At 41.6% G+C, this 16,117-nt stretch overlaps 1 protein-coding gene across 2 annotated transcripts in view; it reads left to right on the top strand.

The window, feature by feature from the left end:
• The window catches only part of LOC136831358 (protein VAC14 homolog), a 301,501-nt gene that overhangs the window by 33,323 nt on the left and 252,061 nt on the right, over nt 1-16,117 (top strand). For both annotated transcript variants that reach the window (XM_067091678.1, XM_067091679.1), the window contains exon 2: nt 13,116-13,266. In XM_067091678.1, coding sequence (XP_066947779.1) covers nt 13,116-13,266 — 151 coding nt within the window. The remainder of the gene's footprint in view (nt 1-13,115; nt 13,267-16,117) is intronic.

Here is a 16,117-nt window from a genome sequence, read left to right on the forward strand (position 1 = left end):
ACGGAATAACGCCTGAGCGCCAGTATCAGAAGCACACTCTTGCATCCGAAACGTTCGTTGGCGCCAACTTGCCACTCGTCTGCCAGACATTCGACTTCTCCAACACAGATTTCCAAGCAGGAAATTGAGGACCTTTCGACGGATGCCATTCAGGCGAAGTTGGATAAGATTTTGGGTTTGGTGCAACCCACGCAGACCAAGACTCGTTCTCTTGTAGTCGTTTTGCCTACACATTCGGAGGAGGAAGCAGTCGAAGCAGACTGAGGAAATAGAACAGGAGAGTCACAACTCCACCGCCTTCAAGAAACCTTTGAAATTCTTCGTTGAGAGTTTTCCGGATTCGTTCTCTCATGTAGCGCCTTCCTTTCCGGACTCTTCTCTTTCAAGGGATTGGAAGAAGAGTGCTTCACAACTTACAAAAGATTGTTTTGTCTTTTTCAGCTCGGAAAGCACTAAAAGGAATTGATGCTTGGCTACTTAAGAAAAGGGAGCAGGGCAAGACTGTCTTCTGTTTTCTTCCTTCCAGATTGACGTCTCGGAGACGACTCTGCTACGAGACCAGGGAAGCCTTCTCTTTGGGAGTTTTTGCCTCCTCCCAGGGAGACTTCTTGGGGCTTATCAACGCTTTGAGACGTTCAGTTTTTAATTCGGCGAAAGTTATGTTTTCTACACTCATATTTTTGAAGTGGTCAGTTTTTTGGACTGGTCCATTGGAGTGTTGGGCCGTAAGATTTCAACATGTTCTTCTTTAGATGAGGAGACATTTACGGATTTATCGGGAGTCCTTAACGTGTTAGATCAAGGAGTTATCGACGCTGCTTCGGGACTGACTGCTATGTTTTCCTTAGGCGTTCTTAAAAAGAGTGAATTATGGTGTTCTTTCCTTACGAAGGGCGTGTCAAGAATTCAGAGGTTGGCATTGTTGTTTGCACCTCTTAATAAGAAGAACTTGTTTCCAGAGGAGCTGTTGGTGGAGATTTCTGCAGCTCTTCAGAAGAAATCTACGCAGGATTTACTGGCTCAGTCCTCCAAAAGAACAAGAGAGACTACTGTTGTTTCGCCAGTTGTACGCCTGACTGCGTCTGCTTCTGTGTCTTCATCTTCGCGTGGAATGCCCTTTTGAGGTAGAGGAGGTTATAGAGGACTGGTCCTCTAAACTCAAGAGCAAGAACAATGGTCCCTCTTAGATCAGTTAAGAAAGTTCCCCAGTCTGCCAACAAGAAGTGAGAAACACATCCTCTGTGCACCGGTGGGAGCAAGACTTCTACAGTTTTGGAAGTGTTGGGAAGAGATAGGAGCAGAGAGCTGGGTTGTGGAGACTCTGAGAAGGGCTACCGTATTCCTTTTATGGTTCAGCCCCCCCTTTCAAGAGTGCCGATAGCTTTGACGGCTTACTTAGGCGATTCAAAGAAATACATGGCGCTTTCCGAGGAGGTGTCGACCCTGTTAGACAAGAGAGTGGTGGAAGCAGTGGAAGATCAGAGCTGTCCAGGCTCCTACAATCGCCTGTTTTTAGTTCCAAAAGCTTCGGGGTGTTGGAGACCCGTGTTGGATGTCAGCACTTTAAACAAGTTTGTAAAACGAACAAAATTCTGCATGGAGACAACAACACGGTTCTATCATCCATCAGACGGGGAGATTGGATGGTAACGGTGGATATGCAGGACACATGTTTCCATGTCCCGATCCACCAAGAGTCTCGGAAGTACCTACGTTTTGTATTCGGGAACCAAGTTTTCCAGTTTCGGGCTCTGTTTCGGCCTGTCGACAGCTCCTCAAGTTTTTACCAGGATTCTAACCCCATTCTCGAAATGGCTTTATCAACAGGGGATCAGGATATCTCTTTATCTCAACGACTGGCTTCTGCAGTCGGGAACTCGAGCAAAGTGCACAGAGGATCTTCGAGTAACTTTAAGATTGGCAGAGGAGTTGGGTCTTCTAATCAACCATCAGAAGTCATGTCTGACCCCTTCTCAGAAGACAGTATATTTGGGAATTCAGATAGATGCAGTGAGTTTTTGGGCTTCTTCGTCGACTCAAGAGTCAATTCTTGCCTTCAAAAAGTTTTGAAATTTCTTACTCTCAGAACTTGTTCTGCGAACGAATGGATGAGCCTTCTGAGGACGTTATCGTCCCTAGAGATGTTTGTGGATCTGGGTCGCCTCCACATGAGACCTTTACAATTTTATCTGAAAGCGAAGTGGCGGAGGAAGGAATTCCCAGACTCCTTCATTTTTGAGATTTCCGAAGAAATCAAGAAGGATCTACTTTGGTGGCTGTCAAGAGAAAGATTGACGGAAGGAAAGTCTCTAGCTCTGCTGAACCCCGACTTAACATTCTTTTCAGACGCATCCGACCAGGGATGGGGTGGGGTTCTAGGGGACTTGGAGATGTCGGGAGTTTGGAGCAAAAGCCAACAGAAGTGTCATATCAACATGAAAGAATTGGTAACTGTCCATCTAGGGTTGACAAAATTTGCAGAACAGATCAGAGGGAAGGTGGTTGTAGTCCATTCGGACAATGTAACAGCTCTGTCATATATTCAGAAACGAGGAGGCACTCGCTCGTTCTCCCTTTATGAGGCGACAAGGATTCTGCTATTGTGGCTGAAGCAAAATCAGACACAAGTATTAACAAGGTTTGTTCAAGGGGAAACTAAACATAAGGGCAGACTTGCTTAGTCGCAAGAAGCAAGTAATCTCGACAGAATGGACTTTGCACCCCGTGGTATGTTGACAATTATGGAAGTGTTGGGGGACTCCAGAAATAAATTCCTCTAACTCTTCATCAGCTGGCTGGAGACTCGAACTCGGGCCTGGCGAGCGCCAGTCCACAGCTCTACCGACTCGCCCAGCGATCTGCAGGTCAGAAAGTTCCCTCCTCCATTAGATCAGGTATACAGGTGTCCCCGGTTTACGCCACATCGTAAGCCGAAAAATCACCGAAAATCGTCAAAAATCCTAAGAAAACCTTACTTTTAATGCTTTGGGTGTATTGAAAATGATGCAAACTGCATTTTTATTGAGTTTTTCATCAAAAAAACCTCCAAATTTTTATTATTCTGCTGTTTTGTAGCCATATTTCTTCCATCAGATCGGTGTCGTTAGTGCCGTAACCCCAGAACATGCGTTGTAAACAGGGAAATAATTTCTGATGAATACAGTATATTTAAAAAGCATCATAACCTCGGAATGTCGTAAGCTGGACCCGATGTAACCCGGGAACTGCCGGTACTCACTTGAGTGTTGGCTTGGGCCCATTTGAAAGTTATACACCCACTCCGATACCTAGAGAATTGATTAGGTCTGGCATCCTCCGTGATGCTTTTGCTCCAGGACAGAGATTTCCTACCTTTTTTTAGCCATATGGCAAAGACCTTGGTAAACTAAAAGAAAGTGGCTCTCATGCCCAAGCAGCAGACAAAGGACCTGGGTATGCTCATAGACTCAGCAGACTCAGAGGTATTAGCACTGGTTTGTGTCCCACCAGGAACAGCAGCTTAGCTTTGGCAGGTTGTCCTGTCATCTCGAAGAAGTTCATTTTGCACAGGCAGATACTCTTACTCTTACATCAATGGGGACTGAAGCACCCCTAGGCCAAGTCATATCTCCAAACCCTTGCCTTTGAGTCAAGAACACAGGTTCTTGTGTGGTGACAGGAACCCCGTATTAAGTTTCTCTTAACATTGCTCACAGATTATGTAGGGGCTTTTTATTGTACACAATTAGGGCAGTATGATGGGAACAGATTTGGAGGTTATTAAATGAAACTCAACTTTCCTTAACCTAATTCATTACCTTATTACTACAATGGCCATAAAAAACCTTAATCTGATAAACTTATCCTCCTATATCTAACTTAGCCTAACTTAATACTACCACGACCCCCAAAATAACCTAAACCTAATTCCTAAACCTAAATTTATAACAACCACAAATAAAATCTTGAAAGCCTTGCTGTCAATAAATCAGGAAATCCAGTGTTATATTTTACTTCCATAGTTTTTCACTGTCAACATCAGCTTCTTCAGTAACCTTTTCACTTTCTTGATTCACCTCAACCTTCTCAGCCTTACTCTTTTTCTGTTTCCCTCTTTGAGGTGATTTCTCCTTTTTTTCTTTTTCACACTGTACAGTGAACCCCTGTATTCACAGGGGATCGTGGTCCCCGCCAATAGCTAAAATCCATAAATACTTAAACCCCCTCTAAAAACACTTAGAACTGCCCATTTTGATAGTTTAAACAAGAAAAACCCTGTAAAAATGCTTATACCTGAGTATTTTAACAGTTTTATCACAAAAAGTGCATTTATTCATGAAAATTATATGAAAATACAGTAATTAATGAGTATTTCTCAGTGAAAAATACCGTGAATGGGCGAATTTTCCGCGAATAATGGGTAGATATGTTCCACAGAGAAACCTGCGAATGTGTGAGTCCATGAATTGTGAGAACAGCGAATAGGGGTTTACTGTACTTTACTTAAGGCTTCCAACGGAGCCAAGAGCCCACCGACTTTTTATGCACAACTCAGTAGCGTCCCAACCAAGTGCCCCTGCCTCTGCAATCTGGCACAGTTTTCTGTTTCTTCTGTCCAAACACTACACCTTGCAGAAACTGAACTCAAGTACAAAAAGCTGAGTGAACCACAGATGCACCCCCAGAAATTTACTCCCAACTTTGCTCTAATAGTGTCACGTTACGACCACCCATGTCCCATCTGCCTTATATCCCTCATCCTCCCACTCCATCAGTGTTTTATAATTCCAGTGGCCAAGGAAATGACGCTCTGCAGACGCAATCAGCTTGTTTCGTCCTCTCCAGCTCTTAGACTGATCTGGCAGTTGCCAATACTTATAATCCTATTATATCTGTAGGCTCCCACAGTTCAGGTGAAAGGGAGCTCCTCACTCTATGCTAACCCACTCAAGCAAACTGCAAGTAAAAAAAAAAAAGAAAAAATAGACTTGTGTACTCTTTCCTGACATACAAAACTTAAAGAAAAATCACAACAGCAAAACAAAATAATTAATTCACAGAAGCCCAGTCTTCATCATACAAACCCAACTTCTAAATGCCACCACAATGCATCAAAGGAGGACAAGATGCACACCTGAGAGGTTTGTTTTTGTCAGATGATTTGGCAGAAGACACACCCCATCTGCATATCAGTGTTATGGAAATGCAGGAAGCATTGCTATCCCAACAACTTTTACCAGTAACAGTTGATAGTTCACTAGGTAGTGACCAAAGGAAGAAGTGACTAGTGTCAGAAGGTGAGTGAGGGGTATTCCCCACTCGCTTCCATAACCACCAGACAATTGGCTTATTATAAGTTCAACAACTGTTCCAGCTCTTGCTGAGGATACTCTTATACAAAGGGCTCTGTTTTGTGTATATACTCGGAGAAATACAAATTACTGTAAAAATGTATTATTTGGAATGAATCTTGCCTACTGTTAAAGTTAGCTTGCAACTTTGTTCCATTAGGTGAGATCGGCATTCAAAATAAACAAAGTAATGCTTGGCTAACCTGCTAGGACTGTCTCTGTAATCACCCGTTTCCCACCAGTTGGCATTGGAATGTTTACATTTTTGTCAGAATTCTTCAAGCCGTGACCTTGTCCAGACGTTAGGAATTAGTAGTAATAATTATGACCATTCCTGGCTGATTTTCTGCTGTACAGTATTGTGCTTGTTTTCTGTTTTTGCATGATGTCGTCGACAGCAAGCAGGGATGAAACCATTAGGCTTTATAGAACAATTATTTTGTAAACTTAATTTTTATATGTGGAACTTACCAAGTAATTAAAATGCTTTAGCTCCCTTGCCTGGCAGCTTAAAAAATGAAAAAATTAGTGGGTAATGCTTCAAAGTTTAGTGCAGATGACTGGTTCCACCCACTAGCAGGAATCTCAGGAACTACTAGCAAACGAGCTCATTCTGTTTCTGCCATATGTCCATCTGAGGGGAGGAGGGAGGGTTCTGACCATTTAATTACTTGGTAATTGAATGATCAGCTCTCTGCAAAGAGAAGTGAAAGATGATCAAGTAATCCTTACCAAAAATATCGGTCCGGTGGCGAACACAATATTAACGTTATACACTACTCAGAAAGTGAAGTTAACCTCTGTCGCCCAAAGTGCGAAGCACCCTCATACATGCAACTACCAAATCCTATCAACCATTATTCAAGACTTTCAGAAATGTATTCTAGACCAAAACATGTTGGCCCAGCAGCGAACACAATATCACTTAATACGCTACTCAGGAAAGGAAAATTAACCTTTACCAACAACAGCTGAAGTACCTAGATTATCGTTGTAGAGACATACCCCAAACATTATTGGAACCTGAAGGTACATATGTATCATCGGAAAAGGTGATAGCGAACACAATACAGTAGATCCCCGGTCCTCGACACTAATCCGTTCCAAAAGGAGCGTCGAGATTCGATTTAGTCGAATTCTGAATCAATTTCTCCCATAAGAAATAACTGAAAATGGATTAATCCATTCCTGACCACCAGTAATTACCCCAACCTTGCCTTTTTATACAAAACATTACACAAATTACAATTAAATAAGTTCAGAGTTAAATAACTTACCGTATCAGAAGCACTTTTTACATTTTTAAATGGATACTCTATAAAAAAAATTGGCCTACGACCAATGCAGCCCAATTACCGATGGTAGACTGAGCACCATAGGCTAGGCTAGGTAGCCTATAGGCACTACCAGAATGTACTGTAATGGGTGCACACAAAAACTGTTGTTAATAATAATAACATTGAAAAACAAGCCTGATTATTACAGTAAATTAATAATACAGTATTAAAAATAAGCCGAATTACTGTATGTCTGTTATCATAAAATTAAGGAAAATTTCCTAAGTTACGTTGGCACTCGGCAGCTTGTGGCATGAGCGGATGTAAACGAACCAAAGCACCACCCTGGTGGCGTATCGCGGTACTAATTACATAAATGTTGTTTACGTTCAGTATTTATGGTAAATTTCATACAGAGTCTACTGGAATAGTGTACAAAATCACTGTAAAACATCTTTCAATAAATGTTATGATACCCTAACATATTGGGACTCAAACAACAGCAGCAGCATATGTGGGCTTTAAACGCTTTTAAATACGTGTGGGAAGAACGCTACCAACAACGCCAACTAGTGTTGGCTGACCGAAACTTTTTTTTTTACAAACCTCATATGATTCATCGGGTTGGATTCTGGTTTGTTGTTTGAGCTCCGACACAAAATTTACTCGACATTTTGTGTCGAAATCCGATTATTTCGAGTTCTGGTACGGTCGAGGACCGGGGTTCTACTGTACTGCGTTAATATACTACTCGTGAAAGACACAATATTGTGTTAATGTGCTACTGGGGAAAGAACACAATATTATGTTAATAAGCTACTCGGGAAAGGAAATTTAACCCTTACAGATAAAAGCTGAAGTACCTGGAGCACCCATCACTATCAGTGGATGGGTCGTGGTCTTTATTTCTGTGCAGGTGACAGTATTCTCTGGTAATGTTTATATTGGTACTGCGCCCAGGACAAGGACACTTATGGATGTTTTGCTAGCTATCAGGATTACATCCTTCGTTGCAAAGCTCTCCTAATACTTTGCTAGCCATCAGGCCATCTCCTTTGCTGCAAAGTTCCCACTTAAGTAGAGGCGCTCTAGGACCTTACTGCCACGCCACTTCAGGTTAAGTTGAGCACCAACCAAAGGCAGTTTTTTCTTCTGCAGGCTCTCTTAACTAACAAGGAACTACTAGCATTTTCTCTATTTCATATTCATTACATGAATTAATGTTTTGGAGTAGAATATGTCCATGTTTCCCACCTTCTGTCAATGGTGGAATCAGCATTTTAATTACTTGGAAAGTTCCAATATAAAAATGACATTTTTATAGTAAAAGTTTTATATATACTTACCAAGTAATTAAATGATCAGAACCCTCCCTCCTCCCCTCAGATGGACATAGGGCAGAAACAGAATGAGCTCATTTGCTAGTAGTTCCTAAGATTCCCGTTAGTAGGCGGAACCAGTCACCTGCACTAAACTTTGGAGCATTACCCACAAATTTTTTAATTTTTTAAGCTGCCGCACAGGGGAAACGAAAGCATTTTAATTACTTGGTAAGTATATATAAAACTTTACTTTATTATAAAATATAAAAATGTCATGTTTCAGTTGTGCATGATGGCCACATGTGTGTTAGCCTAGCTGTCGAGGCAAACGTGTTTTTCGTCTTGTTTTGAAGAAAATAAGGAGTGACATGATGAGAGGATGAATAATTTTTTTTTAGTATTGGAAGATGCAAGAGGCCAATAGATTATGTAACTCCTCCCCCCCTCCCCCTCCCCCCCCTCCCCTCCACTCCCCTCCACTCCCCCCCCTCCCCCTCCCCTCCCTCCCCCTCCCCCCCCCCTCCCCTCCCCCCTCCCCCCCCTCCCCCTCCCCCTCCCCCTCCTCCTCCTCCTCCTCCTCCTCCTCCTCCATCATTGCCTGATAGGTTAATTTCTCTCTCACTCCCTCTACTCTGTCTTCTTATGCACCTTGTGTGGTTCATGAGAAAAGTGCTAGGTAAATTGATATAGTGATCAACCTTTTTCAGTTTCCCTCACGAGAGAGGTATTGGAGGCTTTGTGCGTCTGTAGCCCAACCTCTGGACTGCCTTGCATCAGTTAGTCGTCTCTGCTGACAGGGAACCAAGGCATGTCTCGGGGCCAAGGTTTGTGTTGTTCTCAACCTCTCTCAACCATCTTCTGGCTCGAATTCTTTGAATTCTCTGAAGGATTCATTTGGTAAAGTTTAGCGTTCGCATTTACTGGCTCACGTAATCATCCTTTCTTTTGGAGAGAGTGATAGTGATGTGTATGAACTGATGGAGTTCTAGGGTGTCAGAGTTCTTAACCTCACCTTGATAGACCTGTTTCCAAAGGCCAAGGGAGGAGTATCTTATTGTTTTTTTACAACTCAGTTTTAAAGTACAGAAAGTGTGCATATTTATCTCAAAAAGTATTCCAGCTGAATCATCAGTAGCTGTTTTTGACATGTGTTACATTACTGTATCTACGTAACCCCTAGGTTTTTAAGGCCATCTTCTAAGGTGTCTTGAATCAGGAGATTAGAGTATTCATGGCACTGTCTTTTAATTCATCCCTTTAGGATCTTTTGCCTACAACCTTTTCCACTTGAAAGTTCAGTTCGGAATTTCCCAAACTGCTCTCAAGTTCTGCTTCAATAAGTGATCAAGGCTCACATTGTAAGTGAAAGAATTGTAATGTAACCATAACTGATGCTTTGAACTCTCAGTTCAGTTAGGCTGTAGGGGTCCTCTGAATGACATGTATGGAGTTTCTGAAATATTTGGCAAGCTTCAGGAAGAACCTTGGGTAGTAATGTTCACACGGAAGGATATATGGTACAGTACCTTTTGTTATTTTTCCACCCCTCTAGACTTTCTGATTTTTTTTCTTTCCCCACTCTCTTCACACAGAGAAGTTCTGAGTTTGGGAGGGGTAGATCAGACAGTTGTTATGCAGCAAGGTAATCAAACCAATGTTAATGTAGTCACTGAGGTTTTATTCTTGTTCCCAAAACCTCAGGGAGAGGGCTAGAGGCCAGTGTTTGAAATTTCCAGTCACAAGTAGTTTATTCATTTTACTTCCTTTTCAGTGGAATCCTTCAGTTCAGTCCTGGTTGCCATTCAGAAGGGCATTGGATGATTTCTTTCGACATGTAGGACACTTACTTCCATGTCCCAGTACATCCTCAGTCAAAGAGGTATCTATGCTTTGTTTTCTAAGGGAAGGTCATTCAATTCTAGGATCCGTGTTTTGGTCCAAGTATGGCACCACAAGTCTTTATCTTTTTGTTGGTGCCTTTAGTAGGATGAATTCATCTGCTTGGTATCAGAGTTCTCGTATATTTGCATGACTGGTTAGGTTCTTACCAGTCCGTTTCAGGCGATCTTGAGAGGGTGAAGGATTATCTTCTATGTCAAGTCTTGGGTTGGGCATTTTGTTCAATGTTGACAAATCTATGCTTTTTCCAGTCAAGTCAGTTGTTTATTTGGGGAAGAAGATTGACTCTCGCTTTTCAGGATTTGTCAGCATAGAGATGGATAGACAATTTTCAATTACTTTTGAAAGAATTTTCATGGGTCTGCCTCTAGACCTCAAGAGCCCAGACCTTACATTGTCCTTAGATGTCTCAGAGGCAGATATGGGGCCAAGAGGGCCAATCTGAAAAACATTTGATGTTAGGGAGTTGGACTGTAGAAAAGAGCAAGCCTCTTATAAACAACCTATAGCTCTTGTCTGTTTGGAATGGTCTTAAGCAAGTGGAACATCTAGTCAGAGACAATGTGATCACAGCCTTTTCTGACAATTCAGTCTCTCAGTTCTTACCTAATGAGGCAAGGAGACACAAAACAAGAGATCTGTTCAGGCTAGCAAAGAAACATCCTTCTCCTTTGGACAGAATTGGGGAACTCTCCTTTGGACAGAGTTGAGGAACATTATTCATTTACTTCATTTTGTCCCTGGGAGAAACAATCTTATTGAAGACCAACTCCGCAGGAAAGGGCAAGTCCTTCTGTGAGAATGGTCTCTTCTTCCTTAGTTTGCCAGAAGTTGCAGAACCGTTGGAGAGACCCAAAAATCAGTTTGTTTGCAACTGCCCAAAACACAACACTCTCAGTTTACTGCCCTCCTTACCAGGATCCTCAGGCATGGGCAGTTGATGCCTTTCCTCAAGAGTGGTCGAATGTAGCAAGCTTTGCAGGACACAAGGATGATTTTGATAGCTCCTTGGTGGCCCCAAAGGGAATGGTTTCCCAAACTTCCTTTCCTAGCAGATGTTCGTTGCCTTCTTCTGTTCAGGAAAGATTTTTTTCAGGCAGTCTTATTTGAGAAGATCCTTTCAAACTTCCACATGCTTCATCTGACTACATGGAGAGTGTCAACTGTCTGTTACGTGCTAGAGGCTTTTGTAGAGTGGCCAGGGAAGCAGTTCTTAGAGGCCCTCCACTGTTAGACTGTATCAATGGTAGTGGTCAGTTTATTGATCTTGGCACTTGCCCAGATGGATATCCAGCACCTGCACCACTTTAGATATTCTGATTAAGTTCTTCTAGTATCTCAGGTTCACTAAGCAGTTTTTTTTATCCCTGTGACCAAAGGATGTCACCTTATGTTTCTTCAATTCTGCATCATGCTAACTGGAATATTGCTCATGATTAAATTTGAAAGAGGTTTTCAATCTTTTGAGCTGAAAATTTCATATCTTCCTATCATGGTTTACAAGGAAATTTGGATGTACAGTAGTCCTTAAGGATTTAAAGTCACCTCAGTTTGAGCATTTGGTAAAGGCATCAGTTAAGAACTTTGAAGACATGTTTTTTTTTAGCTTTTGCTACGTCAAAGTGTATTAGTGAGCTTCAAGCCCTTTCTTGTAAGTGGGCTTTGTTCTAGTGGAACCTTCATTTTTTCTTTCATTGCTTAGAGAAAAGATGTAGAAGTGCAAGCCCTATCAGACTTTTGACAGTGGCTAATTAAATGCTTTGGTAGGCAGTGAAGAAGTAACTTGGTTTTCTCCAGTTAGAACGCTAAGGGTTTACATGGGCAAACTTAAATCTTTAAGAGGAGTTAAGAATTCATACTGTCATATTAGGAGGTCAAACACTCCAATGTCCAAGAATGCTTAAGTCAATGCACACACAATTTTTACTCTTTTTTAAAATAAAGCCTCATGACATCTGTGCCAAAAGCTTGTCTTTTTATTGCCTATAAAACCTTTCACAAGTGAAGGTGTCACTTTATTTGCAAAACTTTCCAATTTAATACAAGATGTGTAAAGCCCTTGGCCCTATCGTTGTGGCAGGGATGCTTTCCCCTGAACCATATATGAGCGTAAGCTTGCTTCTTCTCTAATCATTAGTTGTTAGGAAATCCCCTTATTAAAATTTGGGATCATGAAGATACACGTTGGTGTATGGGAGTGCACCTTCTTATCTGCAGTAATTGTTGTCTTTAGTTTTGGACTGTCGGTTATGGGCTTTCGACTCAGGCACGGGAGTCACTAGTACTGTACAGTACTCTTATTAGATAGTCCTTTTCCCTGTAAGGATCCTCTGACAAGTCTTGTTGTGAGGGCCTTACACCTGCTGTGGGTCCAACATCTGGTGACTGTACTTATCAGTAAGGATCACACAACAGGCAGAAATGTTTAGAAGCTTTTTCCCTTCATTAAAAAGCTTTTAGCTTGCTTGGCTAAACAGTTGTTTCTGTGGCTGCAGCACTAAACCACCATCCTCATTCAAAGTTGTAGTCACCTAACTTTAACAGTAAGTAAGATTCATTTCAAATAATGAAAATTTTTATAATAAAAATATTTGGATACTTACCTACTGTTAAAGTGGAAACCCATCCAGCCTCCCCACATCCTAGTGGGTGGTCGTGAAGAATTCTGACAAGAACGTAAACATGCCAACACCACCTGATGGGAAACAGGTGATTGCAGAGACAGTCCTAGCGGGCTAGCCAAGTGTTATTTTGTTTATTTTAAATGCCAATCGCACCTAATGGCATAAGGATATAAGCTATCTTTTAATAGTAGGCAAGTACTGTATCCAAATACTGTAATTAGTTTTATCATAAAAGTTTTCGTACTGTGCACCACAAAATTTGTCGTAGTAATCATTTTGGGTAAACATTATCAAATTCTGGTAAGTCAAATAAAATAATTAATAAAAAGCAAATGGCTTACATTTCTAGCATCAGTTAAATCATTTATTATGATGTCAGACCATCTATAGATTTTTGAAATTTGTACTGATTACTGAGCAGTACTGTGTATGATTTCTTTGCATAATCACTTAATTATTGAATTGAGTTTTATTCTTTCAAGGAGAATTTTTTTTGTACTCCAAAATGAGTAAAATATACAATATGGCCCTCATTGAAAAGTATGGAGACTGCTGATTTAGAATATTCAATTTATGCCAAGAGGGCTTGGCTGAAGTAGTCTGCTTTCATTAGCTTTAATAGTATACAGTAATAGAAACTTATTGTTACTTTTTCCATTCTAGAATGGTGAAGGATTTCTCTGCAGCCAACAATCAGGAACAGATAAGCAGACTTATTAAAGTTCTAGAAGAGTTTGCCATGTCACACAATCCCCATACCAGAAAAGGTGGACTAATTGGACTTGCTGCTGTGGCCATAGGGCTTGGAACTCGGGTAACAGTTTGCAGTACATGTTTTTCATTTATTATGCCCTTTGATCAGAGGATTTGTTCTATATAAAGTAACTTACTTGAAAAAATCCAGAGTTTTTCATATGTCAGGGTAACGCTACAGTATTTCCCCATTATCACACGGCATTGGTAGTCTTAGTCAGCATTAAAGCCTCAAGTTTTACAGTATGTAAAATGTGTTTCAGAAGCACTATCACAAGTTGACAAACATGACATTTTTATAATAAAATAAGGTTTTATATATGCTTACCAAGTAATTACACAGCAATAGTTTATACTTTAAACGTCAGCGGCAGTGCTCTTTTGTTTTGGTGCAGGTAAGTGCCCCGCCCACTTTTGGGGAAGAATAGATACAACACAGCTGAAGAGATCAGTTTGTTTATGCTCTATGTCCATGTGCGGGAAGGAGGGACGGGCTTTGTTCATGTAATTACAGGCAGTCCCTGGTTATTGGCAGGGGTTCCATTCTGAGGGGGTGATGATAACCGAAAATCGCCAATAACCGAAAATTGGTGGTTTTGGGGCTTATCAGCACCTGAAAAGCGCCAAATTTCGGTTATCGGTGCCTCTGTTAAGTATGTATTGGCGCCAATACCCAATAAGTGGAAATCAGCGATTTTTGCCACTAGACAAGTGCCGTAAAACTGGATCGCTGTTAACCAAGCCTGCCATTAACTGGGGACTGCCTGTACTTGGTAAGGATATATAAAACCTTATTTTATAATAAAAATGTGATTTTTATATATGAAACTTACCAAGTAATTACATAGCTGAATCCCACATTGATAGGGATTGGGTAGAATGGACATGTGCTACTCCAAAAACATTATAAAGAAATGCATCTTGAAATAGAAAAGAAAAGCTAGTATTGTGATAATGCTTGTTGTAACATTACCTGGGGAGAGAGCAAGAGCAGGAAGATATTGACTCTGGGTCGTTGCTCATCTCGACCCATAGGGACATGACCGGTAGTGCCAGGATTGCCCCTACTTCAGTGGGAGTTTTGTGGTCAGGGAGTGCTTCTATGACTCAACAAAGCTTAAACAGAACAATTGCCCTTGCCCTGGGCGAAAAATAGACATCTACTAACACACGACCATAAAACTATATTACCTGTACACCATTTAAAAAACATATACAGTATTATCCATCCATTAAAAATGAAGATCGGAGGGTACTCCAAGTACTAAGTACCCCAGGCTTCCCAAAAGCTCAACAACCTTAATCAAGTGTAGGAGATAGAGAAATAGAAGGATCATTCCTACCCCTCAGTCCCTAGTGCCACACCAGCGTGTTGAGAGAAATAGAAGGATCACTCCTACCTCTCAGTTCCTAGTGCCACGCCAGCATGTTGTAGTCCTCGAACACAGTTTCGATGTTCCATAGATAATAGTTGAAGACTGAACTACACTTCCAATAAGTCGATTCGATTATGGTAGCTAGAGAGAGGTTGTGTTTAAAAGCCAGCGAAGTGGCTACTGCCCATATCTCATGTGCTTTTACCTTTAGCAACGGTAAATTATTCTTCTGAATTCCCAAGTGAGACACTACAGTAATGTCTCTCAAACAGAAAGAGATAGCATTCTTGGAGAGAGGACGTAACGGGTTCTTAACAGAACACCAGAGATTATGAGGATCCCCTCTATTACTCTTGGTTCTCTCGATGTAGAATCTTAATGCTCTCACTGGGAATAATACTCTCTCTTGTTCTGAAGGTCCCACCAGTTCTGCAAGACTCTGGACAGAAAAAGAACGAGGCCAGGGGTTAGATGGGTTTTTGTTTTTGGCTAAGTTAAGTTAAGTATACCTTAGTTTAACCAGATCACTGAGCTGATTAACAGCTCTCCTAGGGCTGGCCCGAAGGATTAGACTTATTTTACGTGGCTAAGAACCAATTGGTTACCTAGCAACGGGACCTACAGCTTATTGTGGAATCTGAACCACATTATAGAAGCCTAAAATATATGAGCAAATAGCTGTCTCTTGCAAAAAACCAACTTGTTTGTCCAGAGCTTGCAACTCGCTGACTCTTTTCGCTGTGGCTAAAGCGATTAAGAAAAGTGTCTTTCTAGAGAGATCCCTAAAGGAAAACATCTGCATAGGTTCAAAAGGAGGGCCTGGTATTTCCAATCGTCCTAGTGTCGCTCCCCAACCTAGGTGTGATGCGTTGGAGAACAATGAGAGGTCCGGGTTCGGATGAGATAGGGACTTCCCTGAGTGGAACCTTCCTTCTACGAGCCACCACTAAAGATCTTTTATTTTTTGTGTGATGGGGAATACGAAGGAATCTGGAAGAATTTTCCTGTTCCAACTGGCCTTCGGAAAGAACCGCAAAGGTCTCGCGTGCAGTCTCCCGAAAGGGACGAACATCTCTATGGAGGAGAGAGTCCGTAGCAGGCTCATCCAGTCATTGGCCGAGCAGGTCTGAAGACTCAGAAAATTACAGACTTTTTGGGGGCATGATAGTCTGACGGAAAAGCTCGAAAATCTATCTTCATCCCCAAATAGACTGTCGTCTGAGTTCTCCTGGTTGATTAAAATGCCCAACTCCTGGGCTAACTATAGGGTTTTGAGAAGGTCCTCTTTGCACTTCTTCAGGGATGATGATTGTAGGAGCCAGTCATCCAGGCATAGACAAACTTTCACGCCCATTAGATGGAGCCATTGAGATAGAGGAGTGAGAACCCTAGTGAAGACTTGAGGGGCTGTTGACAGCCCGAAGCACAGAGCCCAAAACTGGAAAACTTTGTCCTGAAAGACGAACCTCAGGAATTTCCTGGAATCCCGGAGTATTGGGATATGAATGTAAGCATCTGTCATGTCTATCAAGACTA

Source organism: Macrobrachium rosenbergii, chromosome 48 (genome assembly GCF_040412425.1).
Source record: "Macrobrachium rosenbergii isolate ZJJX-2024 chromosome 48, ASM4041242v1, whole genome shotgun sequence".
Lineage (NCBI taxonomy): Eukaryota > Metazoa > Arthropoda > Malacostraca > Decapoda > Palaemonidae > Macrobrachium > Macrobrachium rosenbergii.